Source organism: Culex quinquefasciatus, chromosome 1, assembly GCF_015732765.1.
Source record: "Culex quinquefasciatus strain JHB chromosome 1, VPISU_Cqui_1.0_pri_paternal, whole genome shotgun sequence".
NCBI classification, from domain to species: Eukaryota; Metazoa; Arthropoda; class Insecta; order Diptera; family Culicidae; genus Culex; species Culex quinquefasciatus.
The window spans coordinates 6,171,437-6,186,198 of NC_051861.1; the positions used below are offsets into that span (position 1 = coordinate 6,171,437).

At 39.7% G+C, this 14,762-nt stretch overlaps 1 protein-coding gene across 1 annotated transcript; it reads left to right on the forward strand.

The window, feature by feature from the left end:
* The first annotated feature begins 1,881 nt into the window (after nucleotides 1-1,881).
* LOC6036793 (transcription factor SUM-1) lies at nucleotides 1,882-7,988 on the forward strand. Its single transcript, XM_001846735.2, has 3 exons — nucleotides 1,882-2,586; nucleotides 7,669-7,791; nucleotides 7,863-7,988. Exons 1-3 carry the CDS (start codon nucleotides 2,020-2,022, stop codon nucleotides 7,986-7,988), a joined length of 816 nt encoding a protein of 271 aa, XP_001846787.2. The 5' UTR covers nucleotides 1,882-2,019.
* Nucleotides 7,989-14,762: the final 6,774 nt, after the last annotated feature.

Below are 14,762 nucleotides of genomic sequence, written 5' to 3' on the forward strand. Positions count from 1 at the left end.
CTTATAAAAATTGTTCTGAAATTATCTTGCAGAAATCAACTTGCAATAATGATGCAGAAATTTCTTGATCTAAGAATCTTGATCTTGGGAGTTTAGGCGTCGAAAGAAAAACGAGTTACTTTGGCTTATGACACGTTAGTTACGACTCGTAGCCTTTTCTCATCCAGCTATTTTCAGCAACATATGAAAACCTCGTAAAAGCGTTTTGACAGCTAGGGCTGTTTTGTTACCTGTATCTTAAGAGGCAGTATTTGTAAATATTGCTCGTTTTGTTCTAGAGGTCGTATCGAGGTCCTCCGATTTGGATGAAACTTTCAGCGTTTGTTTGTCTATACATGAGATGAACTCATGCCAAATATGAGCCCTCTGCGACAAAGGGAAGTGGGGTAAAACGGGCTTTGAAGTTTGAGGTCGAAAAAACATTAAAAATCTTAAAATTGCTCGCATTTCCGTGAAACTTCTTCAATTCCAACTCTCTTAGATGCATTCGAAAGGTCTTTTGAAGCACTTCAAAATGTGCCATAGACATCCAGGATTGGTTTTGACTTTTTCTCATAGCTTTTGCAAATTACTGTTAAAAATGGATTTTTTTAAAACCTTTATATCTTTTTGCAACAGCCTCCAACACCCATACTCTTATAGGTCAAAAGTTAGGGAATTTCATGGACTATAAACCTACGGTAATAACTTTTTGGCCAATCGCAGTTTTTCTCATAGTTTTTCGATTTTTCTATAAAAAAAATTTTGCAACGTTAGTTTTTGCCCTGCAGGCTCTCATAGCGGCACTTTTTGGTCTCAATTTTGTCATATTTGGAATCCTCGGAAAATTTCACGTTAGTTAGAAGTATTGGAGTTGTAAATTGGTTGAAAAAAATGCCTTTTAGAATGAATTAAAATATTTTTTAACAATTTGTTGGATTAGGGGTAAAACAGGTTTTCGCCTACTTGATACAGCATTTGACGTATTGACCACAGAGTAAAAAAGATCTATTTCTTTTTTTCAAAAATGTTTTATTTAATTACTTTTTAAATCAAATTTACAACTTCAATACTTCTAACTAACGTGAAATTTTCCAAGGATTCCAAATATGAATTGAGACCAAAAAGTTCCGCTATGAGAGCCTGCAGGGCAAAAACTAACGTTGTAAAAAATTTGTTATAGAAAAATCGAAAAACTATGAGAAAAACTGCGATTGGCTAAAAAGTTATTACCGTATTTATAGTAAATTTCCCAATATGCAGTAGATATTGGAAAATCCAATTTAAAGAAAAAAAGATTAAATCAATCCTGGATGTCTATGGCTCATTTTGAAGTGCTTCAAACCTTTCAATGCTTCTAAGACAGTTGGAAATGATGAAGTTTTACTGAAATGCGAGCAATTTTAAGATTTTAAATGTTTTTGGACCTCAAATTTAAATGCTGAAAGTTTCATCCAAATCGGAGCACCTTGATACGACCTGTTACACATTGGTGAAAAACTCGCTCTTAAGAATGTTGAAGTATTTGTTTTAAAAAGCTTTTATGAAGATTTCAGGAAAAGCATGGGAAAATTCTCTAAAAACTCCTGCAAGTAGTCTATCCGACAACGTGTTTGCGGCAGCTTTCCCAGCTTAGATTTCTCAACGTGCTGGGAAAATGCTAATCCTCTTCAAACGCGCACACTCACACAACAACAAGCTGTGGGCGTGATCCTACTTCTAGCTCCACCCCGTCTTGACAAACAACAACAACACGGGAAAGAAGATCAAATTCTGAAGCACGATCCGAAAATTTGTCGCGCGTGCATCACCCCATCCAAGGCGGCCGAGGTGTCTAGACCAGCAGCGTCGCGCTCTAGAAGATCAAGACGAGGAGGAGGAGGAGGTCAGGTGTCACACACACAGGAGACGCAGTCTGCTCGTGAATCCGGTCGTCGACGGTTGGTCTGATCCGGCGATCCTGGCCTACTGTAGTTCGGAGTGTGTGTTTGACGGGGTAGAAGAATAGAAGATCGCGCGCGGTCAAGTGAGCAGTGAACCATGACCAAGTTCAACAAGGCTCTGTGTCGGGGAACGGCTACTGCGGTTCCGCTGCCCAAACAGGGCTACGAAATCGGCCACAAGAGTTTGGAGGGGTCGCATATGACCATGGCCGTGGGTGGTTACGTGGGTCACAATCGTGGTAGCACTGGGGAGAGTGAGTTCTACCACCACCAGTCAAGTGCAACGAATCCGGGATACGTCGTAAATGGCGCCTGTGGTGGTGGCCTGACGGCCGAGCAGAAACTCAAGCTGAACATCCAGCAGTTGCAGATCCGGCAGAAACAGCTGCAACTTCACCATCAGAGTTCTGGGGATGATTTTGACGAGGACGATGAAGACGACGACGACGATGAGGGGTGTGGTGTTGGGGGTGGGGGTGGAGTGGATTTTAGTTCCGAGGCCGAGGCCGAAGAGCACGTGCTGGCACCGGTTCGAGGGCCCGGATGTATGGCCACCGCGAACAGGCCGTGTTTGGCGTGGGCCTGCAAGGCTTGCAAGAAGAGGAGCGTCGCCGTGGACCGGCGGAAAGCGGCCACCCTGCGGGAGCGAAGGCGGTTAAGGAAGGTCAGTGTGAAGTATGAGGATGGGGTTTAGTTGGGGTAGGTCGAGAAGGTATTGATGTTCGGGGTGGTTTTACAGTATCAGATCCGTAATGGCTTACAAACAAGATTTTTTCATAGAAGTTTTTGAAGGAATTCCATTTTAAGGCTTAAAACATATGAACATTTTGAAAAATTACTAGTTTTGCATTGAAACACTGGTCTGAAATCCCGAAAATCTCTGGACGAAATATTTGAACAAACCCTGAACAACTTTTATTGGCATTTTACCAAGTTTTCACTTTTGAATTGGCAAAAATGTATTTTTGCAATTCCGTCGTGAAACTACTTACTTTTCCTGTCATTCTTGAACGACGAAATAGCCTACTTTTCTGTACCAAAAATAACAGAATCAAATAGCAACACTTTTCAAAATAAATGCTGAAAAGTTCTACTTTTCAGCACTCAAATGGGTGCTGAAAAGTTGAGTTTAACACTTTTCAACATTTTTTTGATTTAAACGATTTAATTGACATAAAATTTCACTCAGTGTGTGTTTTGGAATTGCAAAAATGTTGTATGGAACTCGTTGCAAAACTTGATTTTTTCAGCACTCTTCGTATTTATCCAACTCGGTGAACCTCGTTGGATAAATGTACGACTCGTGCTGAAAAAATCCTCTTTTTGCAACTTGTTGCATAAACTACTATTATATATTCTGTAAGTATATATGTCCCGGGAGTTCCCGCTCGATAGCCGCTACTCACATCCCATTAAGCTATTTATTGCTTGATATCTAGATTGAAAAGGCTTTTTAGAAGCTGTGTTGAAGAACTCGCGATAATAACTATGGAACCTACATCCAAAAAAGTATTTTTGCAATTCCGTCGTGAAACTATTTACTTTTCCTGTCATTCTTGAACGACGAAACAGCCTACTTTTCTTTTTTTTAAATAATAGAATCGAATAGTAACCCTTTTCAAAACAAATGCTGAAAAGTTCTACTTTTCAACACTGAAATGGATGCTGAAACGTTGAACTTTTCAGCACTTGTTTGAAAAAGTTATACTATTCCACTTTTTTTTTATTAAAACGATTCATTGACTCAATGCATGGACATTTTTCCTATAATTCTGTTCAAAAGATGGTTTTCGGAATTGCAAAAAACGTTGTATAAAACTCGTTGCAAAACTAAATTTCCTGGACAAAATCCTCTGTTTGCAACTTGTTGCATAAACTACTATTAAAGCCCTTTCTTCAAGCTACGCTTGTTTCTAAAATTTGGAAATTATTTTTAATAGAAAAAACTACAAAAAATAACAAAAGATTCATTTTTCAACACTGAAAATCGACACAGCTTCCGAGATATCGCGAGTTGAAAAATGAGGGCTTATTACATGGCACTCTGAGAAACTACTTTTTCACAAAGCTTAAACTTTGCGGGCTGTAACAATGTAAAAAATAAAATTGTAATAAATTTTCACTGGTTTTGGGTAAATATTTTTTGCAGGGGTGTATTTTTTTAATGTTCACCTTAAGGCTCTGGAAGGCATCGTTCAGAATGTTTGAATCAAAAAATGGTTTTCTTTATGTTGTTTGTAGAAGCATTGTACATATCGTGATTATTTTTTTTCATTTCCATTCACTATTTCTGGACCCGAAAATCAGAACCTTCATGACAGTCATTGTCCCAAGAAAGAAGGACACCTTCTAAGACCTTAAACGTGACTTCCATCATTGGTATGATTTTTCGTTTATAGATATACATTTTGCCCTACTTTAAATTTTTTGACAAAATTTCTTCAACAAATTGTTTAGAATAGTGCCCAACATGTGTTGTTACTTTTTGATAAATATTATCCCATTGCTTGTAAAGTTATGGAAATCGTCATTAATCATTGATTGCCAACGAGGACGTCAATGATTCCTACCACAAAATTAGGGGAACTATACCCTTTCTCAGCCTATTTCTATTATCGGCCTATCAGCACTTTGATCATGAATTACAGCTTATATAAAGTGTTTTTGACTGTTCCAAAGTAATAAATAGCTCAAATAAAAGTGAGCAAGCAACTCTCCATTGTTGAAACATCTGAAAATGTTGATTTAATAGCAGAAACGGCAAAAGTGATGAGAATTGGTCGAACGGCTTAGTGTGATTAAAATGGGTATATTTCCCCTATATAAATTTTGAAACACATTTGATTTAGTTCAAAAATTTCAAGAAAGCTGCTGGTTGGTGCTGGTTCTTTTTGATGCAGAAATTCGTTAATTTGAAATCAATAAAGAGTATTTTAGAGTGATGATCAATTTTCTTCGAAAATGATCAATCGCTTCACCTTAAAACAAGGGCATTTCAGTGAGCAAAAGAGTTCCTCAATTTTGCCCAGAGTAACGAGAGTTTCTCAATGTTCCTCCGAGTTACTCTGGTTGCTTTTCACCATTCCCACCTACATAGATCAACCTTGTGTTTGAAAAAAGTGTGTGTGTCGTTGCTAGGGGTTTGTTTGTTTTGGAAAAAAAGGTTTCTGGAGAATCCGGCGGTTCTGTCGCGGAAAAACTCCTAAAATTAATTGCTGGAAAAGGGCTATTCGGTCAATGGATTTCAAGCATTTTGTAAAGTGGCCAAGTGCGTCGCAATGGTCCACTGGCAGGTGTGTCCCGAGAGAAGTAACCGATAAACCACTAACATCCGGCACACAATGCATCCGGTCCCGAGACGCAAACCCTCCTGAAAGGCTCGTTCCTCGCCGTTTCCACCAACATGAGATTCCAGCGTAACTCTGGCTATGACGGAGTTTCGACAGCTTTGGCCACCAGAAGAGGCACCCAGCGTGCAAATTTTAGTGTTGTGAAAAAATAAAATAAAGTCGACTTTTTAAAATAATGTGTGTTTTATTTATATGTCTTATAAGAATAAAAAATCTTTATAAGAAAAGACGGAATTGAAAGCTGGAATTGATAATTTCAAAAATAAATCGGCTTATTTGAGTACATTTCAAATACCAACCGATGAGTGTAGCCGATTCCCAAATTCACCGATTCCGTACCAACTTGGCAGATACTATAGTACTTCAGCAGTCTACATCCGGTTAACCACAATGCGCAGGCAGCCGCCGTGTGTTTGAAATCGCCGTCAGAAGTTGCAGAATTAGCCCACACTCCCCATGTAATGCTTCATGCTAAGATCCGGCCTCAGATCCCACAGAGGTACGAGCAGATTGCCTCTGATGTCTCGGATGATGACGGATAACTTCTGCCGGGCATGGAAGACGGAAAAACTAGACAAAATTTGGCCCAGAGTGTATTTAATTTCCGTGGTTTTCCCAGAGTACACCACCGGAATCGAGGACACTGCACCTAGCAGAGAGGTACGGCCTTAGGCGGCGGAAGTGGTCATTCAATTTTTTTTCGGGAGACGCGAAAACTAAAACTCCTTAATCAATTCAGCGGGGGGAAATATGGGAAATATGTAAACAGTCAACAATGTGAAAGTACGTATCATGGTTGCCAAGGTATCGACAATCAGGTGGAAAAACTCGGGAAGCTGAGAAACTCAGAGTTACTCCGAGTTACTCCCAGAGTTTCTCACTGAAATGCCCTTGCCTTAAAATGTCTAAAATTTAAAAATAGTTTAACTTTACCAGCAAAAATGTAAAAAGTCGTTTCTGATTGCAAATTTTATTCTACATCTAAAAATACTTTTGACATTTTGTTTGACAATACATTCATCCCACATATTCGGAACACCCACAAATTCGGAACACTTTTGTGATAATTTAAATTGTCAATAAAACATGCCAAATGCAGCTTTTATGTCGACCCTACTATTTTTATGACCTTTATTTGGACATTCTTTTGCTATTTCACTAGTACAAGTAGTACTTTTTGAACACAAAAACCACATTTCAATACTATTCTATTCAGAGCAGCAACTCTGACTTTGATAGCACGGGGTGACATTGATAGGAATTTGATTTGGCCACTAATTTTGATACATCCAATGTAACAGTCACATTTTTGCGTATATGTTCGATAATAAACTATCCCTTAATGCTTACATACTCAAAATTCCCAAAAATGTTTAGATATTAGTTTGACGGGCATTTGAAAAACCTATCAAAGTCACCCCAGTTTACGGTACGTAAAACACCCTGAAAATCATAGAAAAAATATATTTATCTGTGAGATCTTTGATCCCGAGAACTTCAAATCAGCCTTGACTCAGTGGTTTTCAAAAACACCCAAAAAGAAGCATTTTTTTATTGGACCGCTTAAAAAAATACTCTAGAAGTGTATTCAGCTATGTTTTATTAAAATGTCTACGTTTTTTCATTACAAACCCTAAATTATGACCCTTGTTTTGCAACGTCGCGAGCCAAAATTAGTTCAGCTGTTGCGGAGATGGTTTTCGTATTTATTTATATTTGCAAAAAATCTTCAAACACGCCATTTTTGGACTACCCTGTTTCGGATACAATCACCCTAATCTCTAAAAAAAAAAAAACAGAAAAAATGCGAATTGAATTATTTTGGCTAGGAACTCTAATGCTATATTTGAACCAAATCAAAATTCTGGTGAAGACTCATTAAACCGGTCCTGTGTGCATAACGAAGGCCGATTTTCAAAAAGTTTATTGATAAAAAAGATAAAAATATTTTTCTGTTTTTCATATAAAAAATTTACAGTTTTTGATTTTTGTATTTTTTTTTAATTTAAAATTTCAAAATCGGGCTTCGTCATGCACACGGGACATGTCTTGGAAGTCTTCACCCAAAATTTCAGCCAATTTGTAAATCAACTTGGTGTTCAGAGAAAAACGCTCAGAAAGTTAGACAGTTGGCTTTTGGTTGGCTTTGCGCATGGCAAAATTCTGAGCTTAAATCGTCTCTAACTCAGTTCAATCATGAAATATCTTCATGAAACTTTCAGGAGTGATTGAAAACCATCTTTTATGTGGATTTAATAAATTTTCTGTAAAATGAAATTTTGTGATTTTCTACATGTATGTAACCCCTTAACAAAATCAAAATTGTCTCGAAATTTTAAGATTATTTAACACTCTTTTTATTTTGTGTCAAACTAAATCCAAACACTCGTTCCCAGGTTAACGAGGCATTCGAGGTTCTAAAACGTCGCACAAGCACGAACCCAAACCAGCGATTGCCAAAGGTGGAAATCCTTCGGAACGCCATCGAATACATTGACAGCCTGCAAGCCCTGCTCGAGGTAGGTTTCCTATCGTTGAAGATTCGTAAAACATATTCCCTAACCCCACAATTTTCCCGTTCACCTCCAAGGAAACGCCTCCCATCCGCCAGAGTCCGGACATCCTCACCGACAGCAGCTCGGCGTCCAGCTTTTCATCACCCCAGGACTACATGGTAAGTAGAGGAAAGTGTAGGGATCGTTTAGTGCCCAATTAGCATCGCGATCACCATACGATCGTCAGTCCTTCAACAAATACGCGGCGTTGCCGCGGCCGCCTCGTCGTTACCTATCAGCTCACACCTTGATCCATTAGTCGACTCGCCGTTGTCACATCACACGCTTGCCTGAAGATCGCGTTCGCGATCGTAGCAGGCCGTGCCGTGTCTTGGTGAGGCGTCAAGGGTTAAGTGGGCGGGAAAACATGATCGCGCGTGAGTGGAAAAAATATTGTCGTTTAATTATTTGTTGATAAACATGGAAGTGATTCCACTCTGGGAACAGTAGGCCGGGTGGTGCGTATTCAAACGTTTTGCTCTTAGTGGACCATGTTTGATTCGAAAAGGCGGTGGAATTTGACAGTTTTTGCCTTGATTTTCTAAGGTATATCAAATGTATCAATGTTGGTGAAAAGTAAGGTAGCTGTCCAACTGATAAACAAAAGTTAGGGTCACAAAGTGTTCATTTCGGCGATTTCGATAGCTTCCACGAAATCGCTCCGGATCCAAGCTGGCTTCTTCATGGCAATAGTCTCAATCGTCGCCTACCGAGATGCTACTGGTGGAATCTGTCATCGGATACCGTAAACACACACACTCACGAGTTACTTTTTCCACGATGCGCGAATCGCACTCGCACACAAGATTAATGTTGTTGACGAATGGAGCGCTCCGGCTGATCATTAATCGTTTTGCGGAGGAAGTTGGCGCGTTGTGAGGGCGATCAGCCAAGGCAGAAAAAGTTAAGCCAGGATACTTTGTATAAAATTCCGCCCGAGCTAGATAAATTTGTTTGCTTTTCTTCTTGTTTGGCAAACTCCAGCACGTGTCAACGTGATTTCGCGTGCGAGCGTAGTAGACACAGGAAAGGTCGCCCCAGGGAAAATCTCAATTAGCGTGCGCCGGGGCGTTGACAGCTCGGCGACGTGACAGTTCGTGACACCGCCACCGCCGACGACTACGACTAGTGCGGCTATAGCGATCCCCCGTCAGTTTGAAAACATAATTAGTTTCTAAGTGCAGTGATCTTGTCGTCGCCTACTACACGGCGGCGGTCTGCGCGGTGATGTGTGATGGTGGGAGATTCTCCAAAAATCTTGCGTGCATTGGATCATGATCTACGGCAGAGTATGTGGCTAATGCGGGCCATAGATTGGAGTTTATGACGAGTAGTGTATAGCAATTTGGTGTTCTAAATTCACAAAATAAGGAATTTATAGATCCACGACACACGATTCAATTAGCATTGTGTCTAAAATATCGATCTATGGTTTCTAATACGTGAGTCTGGATCCGCGACGGGGCACGGCTACTACGCCTCGTAGTAGTTGAAAAATCTCGAACCATTTATTTTGCCGCTAGTCATAATATGTCACGCTGTCATGGTGACACTGTGAAGTGGCGGTGAAACAAATGTCACTCTGACCCGAAGACAGGGCCCAGACGATGCTTTCTGTGTACAATTGGGCGCGATGACATTATTATGCAGAACCCGTGGAAATGTTTAGATTCGGGACTTGGACAACACGCTTTGCGGTGGCAATTTGAGTTTATAGCGACCACCATTATGGCTGAACCGTCAAAAATACGCGCACGCTGCATCGCAGCAAATCTGCTCAAGAGTTGAAATTAATCTCCCCGGTTTGGAAAGAGCAAAGGGCTACCGAGCACCGTTTCAAATGTCAAACGGGCAAGATTCTAGGCAAAGTAGCCGATAGAATCGCCACAATAACGAACGTTGACAGCAGCTCAAAGCGGCTAGTCAACATCGCGTACCGTTACAACCAATATCTCACTCTCTCGAAAGAGAGAAAGAACGAGAGATATCCGTTGCGCGGTGTCGCGCACACAAGTGTCATCATTTATTTGTTTATTTTTGGGATCCTAGTAGTCGTCGGCGGTGACAAAGTCTTTGCCTGAGTGAGGGTTGGAAATTGAAAGTGATCACCGCTCGATCGAGTTGGCAGTGACAGAACTGCGACACGTGAAGCTCACGTGAATCGTGATGAAAAGTCATCGAGTGAGCACGGCGCGGAATGCGATTACCCGAATTCCGCGCTGTCAGGATATGTCCCGGTGGAAAAAAAATGTTCGCCGGTTTCTGTCAAGCTCGGGCGCGCAAAAATGGCGACGAGGTGCGCGAATTTGTATAATTCATAATGCAAAATGACTATTTTTTTCTTCTTTGGGGTCGGATGTTGCCTGTCCGTGTGACAGCGTCAAAAAATGCGACGCTAATGGGTTGAGATATGGGAAATATTTTCTGGGTGGCACTGACAGCACCGGGAGTCGCAGAAAAATAATGATCCTTGGTTGTCGCCATAATGGCGGATGCTATAAAAAAAATTCTTGCGGTAGCTGGATCATCGCAAAGCAAGCCCTAGTTTATGTACAAGCTGCAAAAATGCAGGGACGGCAGCCGCCTCAAAAAGACGATGATTAACAAATTATGATCTAATTAAGTCGGATTAATCATTCATTTAGTGCGACAGACTGCGCTCCCGCTAACGGTGACTCTTTGATCTTTTCGGCGTAGCAATAACTCAGCTGGCGTGCGATGTTTCCCAGCCGAAATCCCGCGGGCCATAATGGCGACCTGTCAAAAACGCGCCACTTGGTCGACGGTTGGGGAGCGGGGCTCATTTCGATAGTTTTACGATCGTCTTTTGAGGAAAAGTTATGCTCGCTGATCCTCACCGCCGCCGCCACCGTCCGCAGCCATGAGTCATTGTTTTTAATCCGGGGTCTTTTTTGACGTTTGTTGGCCGCCATTTTTGCACGATCGCGCGCAGCGACCTAATCCAGAGGCGGCGGTATTTTACGATTGCCGCACGAATCGTGCGGGCTTCGAATCGCATAAATTAATTTTGTCGCTATAAAATAGCATAAACTCGTTCAGCTCCGTGACACACGAGCCAGGGAAAAGCTGGGAAAATATTTCGAAAACAAACAAAAGTGATCGCACAGCAAACTGTCACGGCAGCGCACGCCACTCACCGCCGCCGGTTTTGTTTGCGTGCGACTTAACGGCAAAGCCTACTCTTTGCCAGACCAGGCTGCTGCTGTCGGTCACAACGGCTAAGTCCGTCGTCGTCCGTGGAGTTTGACAGATTTAGGGGATGCTTATTTTTATATGGAGACGCAGGGAAAAATACGAACCGAGTGACACCCCCCACGGTCGTTATCGTTGGTTTTCCCGATAAATTACGCTTTTAATATTTCCTGAGGATTACGGCTTCTCCATTCCATTTTTTTCTTGTTGTGTGTGGCAGAATTTCAACCTCGACACCTTCTTAACCGCAAAAGTTTATGAATTCCGGAGCAGTTTTTTCATCTCTCTCAAGCAGCGGTTATCATTTTTTGACGTGTAGCTGTCACCTCAAATCTCAAGTGTTCGATGAGGACGCCCTCCGTCGTCGCTCAAAATCAACAGGAAAAAAAAACACCCCAAAAAGATACAAATAGCTGCCTGTCTAACGGATACATGATTTTGTAATATGCGATCTTAAATGCCATCTTAAATCTTACGTTAAGTGGTCCGTATTATAAGCGCGACTGTCGTGCGTGTTGTTTTCAGGGCTGTTTCCTCGTATTCTTTCTTTCTTGCTACCTTTTTTTTCCAAATTTTACGACCTTTTCCCGTCCCAACTTCTTGAGCTGCTACTGTTCGACACGAAGCGCTCGAAGGGGAAAAGATGCTAGACCCTGAGAGGTGAGGACAAATATTTTGAAGTGCGTCCTCACCCTTCGCGCGTCACTTCTTAAGATTTCGGAGGTATCAATGTGACGCCCTACCCCGAGAGCGATCGCGCCTTGTTTGCACTCTAAGTGGGTACACGTTTTGTAAGTTAATACACCACAATTAAGGGCTAAGTGACTTTTAAAATGGTGAAGTGGTCGCAAAAGGATGCCTTGCCTAACAGTTTTAAGTGCTGTTTTACGGTTATGATTTGAGTTTGATATTTTTCAATTTTTCAAAAAGTCCAATCATCACACTTGTTATTTTCGAAAAATGTAAGAGTTTTTTTTTAATGCTTTTTGTAGGTGCATTTTGTATTTTTTTCCATCATTTGAAAATGTGATTTTTGATTAATTTTGAGATGAGCACACGAATTTAACCTTTTCGACTAGTACACGGAGAAAATGAGTTCCGAAAATCGTGAACAAGCGTTCATGAAAATAAAAAACACGAATTTCTTGAACGCTTGTTCACGATTTTGGGAACTATTTTCTCACCGTGTATTTGGAAAAGGCGTAATCATGAATTTTAGACCTGAGAAATTCTCTACGAAATCGGTATTTTTTTTAGAATTTTAATTTTTGTATTTTTTAATCCGACTGAAACTTTTTTTGGTGCATTCGGTATGCCCAAAGAAGCCATTTTGCATCATTAGTTTGTCCATATAATTTTCCATACAAATTTGGCAGCAGTGCATACAAAAACGATATATGAAAATTCAAAATTCTGTTTCTTTTGAAGGAATTTTCTGATCGATTTGGTGTCTTCGGTAAAGTTGTAGGTATGGATATGAACTATGTACATTGAAAAAAATTATACAAGGTAAAGTTTTTTTGGTGATTTTTTATTTAACTTTTTGTCACTAAAACTTGATTTGCAAAAACACTATTTTTTTCATTTTTGATATGTTTAGAGGACATCAAATGCCAACTTAAGTGCAAAACACTTAAAACAACCATAACTTATATTCAAAATTACATTTCCACGCATAAATTCCAACTTTTTGTGTAAAAACATGTTCTGCGTCGCCGATTTTCGCGTCAGGACCCCTGACATTTTCAGCTCTCCTTCAAGCATCACGTGATTAATTTTTTTTTTGGGTCAGTAGGATAAGGTATTGGCTTTTCGATGCCTCCCGAGCTACCACGCTATGGGGAGGACTTTCATAACAGACCCGTCGGCGAGCCTTCCGAGCAACGATGCTATGGGAAGGTCTTTCTGGTTAACACACAAAGTCACTCACACACAGTAATTTTGCTCCACTATTAACTCAACGATCAAATTGTCAGTGCGTCTTTCGTTCATTATACAGAAATGGCTTTTCACCGCAAAATAAAACCTTATTCGAAAATTTAAACACAATCCACCCGACGCCGTGCCTTCCGATCAACGATGATATAGGAAAGGCTTTGAAAATCACAAAAGAAATCTTTTCACTCCGAATATTTTTACGACCACGCGCTCCCTTTGTCAATTATGCACTGATGACGCTGCATTTTCAGAGGGCAATCTTCTCCTCGCAGCACACAATACACGACAAAAATGCGAAACAAAAGGCACACACAAAAAAAAAATCACTTTTCACTCCGAATATTTTTAACGACCACGCGCTTTCTTTGTCAATTATGCACTCAGATCGAAATAAGCTAATTTTGTATCAAAAGGTTTTTTCATGTAAAGTTGGGGACAACAAATGTTATTTTTTGGCTTTTAACCCTCTACATCCCAATCCCGCCTCTAGGCGGGCTTCGATCTAAAATTTCGTCAAAAATCAATTTTTGATCTTTAATTGCATTGAAAAGCATTACTCTTTAAATTTTAGATAATTTTAGGGTTGGAAGATTGACTCGTTTTATGTGACTTTGCCAATGTTTTTTTTTTAAAATCTAGATTACATTTTCAAAATATCCTATCTGCATAGGAAACCCACGACGGATAGGTTGTTTTGAAAATTTAATCTACAAATGTACTTTTTAGAGTTTACTGTAAAAAGAAGTTTTCAGTAGTTTTTGTTGGGTCCCAGACTATGGCTCTACGAATATTTTCACAATTTATATGATAATGGAGTCATTCTATAGCAAAAAAAGTGAAAAACAAGCAAAAAATTGAAAAAGTGGCTGTAAAAACATGAAAAAATTAGAAAGGCAAAATGTACTGATAGGAGGTAAAACAATACTACCAAAAACAAAGATAAATTAAACAAGATAAATGAAAATTAAAATACGATAAATGAAACAAGAAAAACATAAAACAAGAGAAGTAAAGTTTTTCGTAGAACAAAGTTGCTTAAAACGACCTCCTGAGCACGGGAAAAATAAAAAAAAATCGAAAAAATGCGGGCAGTAGAGGATTTTTTTCATCGAAAGGTATTTTACCGAATTTTTGATAAAGTGATAAAGTTTTGGAGTTAAAGTAAATTTTTGGTTACAATTTTCGGAAATTTTAACATTTTTCGTTGTACCTTACAAAACATATTTTTAAAAAACTAAGAAAATTGTCTACAATTTTCTCTCTGGAACTTAGATAATCGGACTATACGTTTCTGAGATACAGCTTCACAAATAATTCAAATCCATAAAGAAAAATGTTAAAATTTCCGAAAATTATAACTAAAAAGTGTCTTAAACTTAAACACAGTACACTTTATCAAACACTTGGTAAAGCACTTCTTGATCGCAAATTTGATTTAGCTTTTTTTTGAAAGTTTTTTGACCATATTTTCGATATTAAGAAAAACACCTATTTTTGGAACCAGACTTTGCACTATCATGCACTACGGCTCAAAAGATTTTAGTCCCCTAAAACAATCCGATTTCGTAGAGAATGGCTCACATACACGGAAACAGTTAAAACTATGATTTGGAAACAAAGTTTCCCACAGTAGCATACCACCTTAATTCTAATCCATCTTTTCGAAAGCATCCTGGGGATCTTAGAATACCATCTTAGGAAAAAAAAACAGTTTGGAAACGATTCCCCTTCGCTAATTGTCTGTTGACCCCGTTAGAAATTCCACGCGTGCAAAATTTGCTTCC

What these genes read in the sequence shown, in the direction of transcription:
- LOC6036793 (XM_001846735.2), top strand. Translation starts at nt 2,020, where the DNA reads ATGACCAAGTTCAACAAGGCTCTGTGTCGGGGAACGGCTACTGCGGTT. An exon ending in AGCGAAGGCGGTTAAGGAAG is followed by an intron (nt 2,587 to 7,668) that starts GTCAGTGTGAAG and finishes ACTCGTTCCCAG; the next exon opens with GTTAACGAGGCATTCGAGGT. An exon ending in GCCTGCAAGCCCTGCTCGAG is followed by an intron (nt 7,792 to 7,862) that starts GTAGGTTTCCTA and finishes TTCACCTCCAAG; the next exon opens with GAAACGCCTCCCATCCGCCA.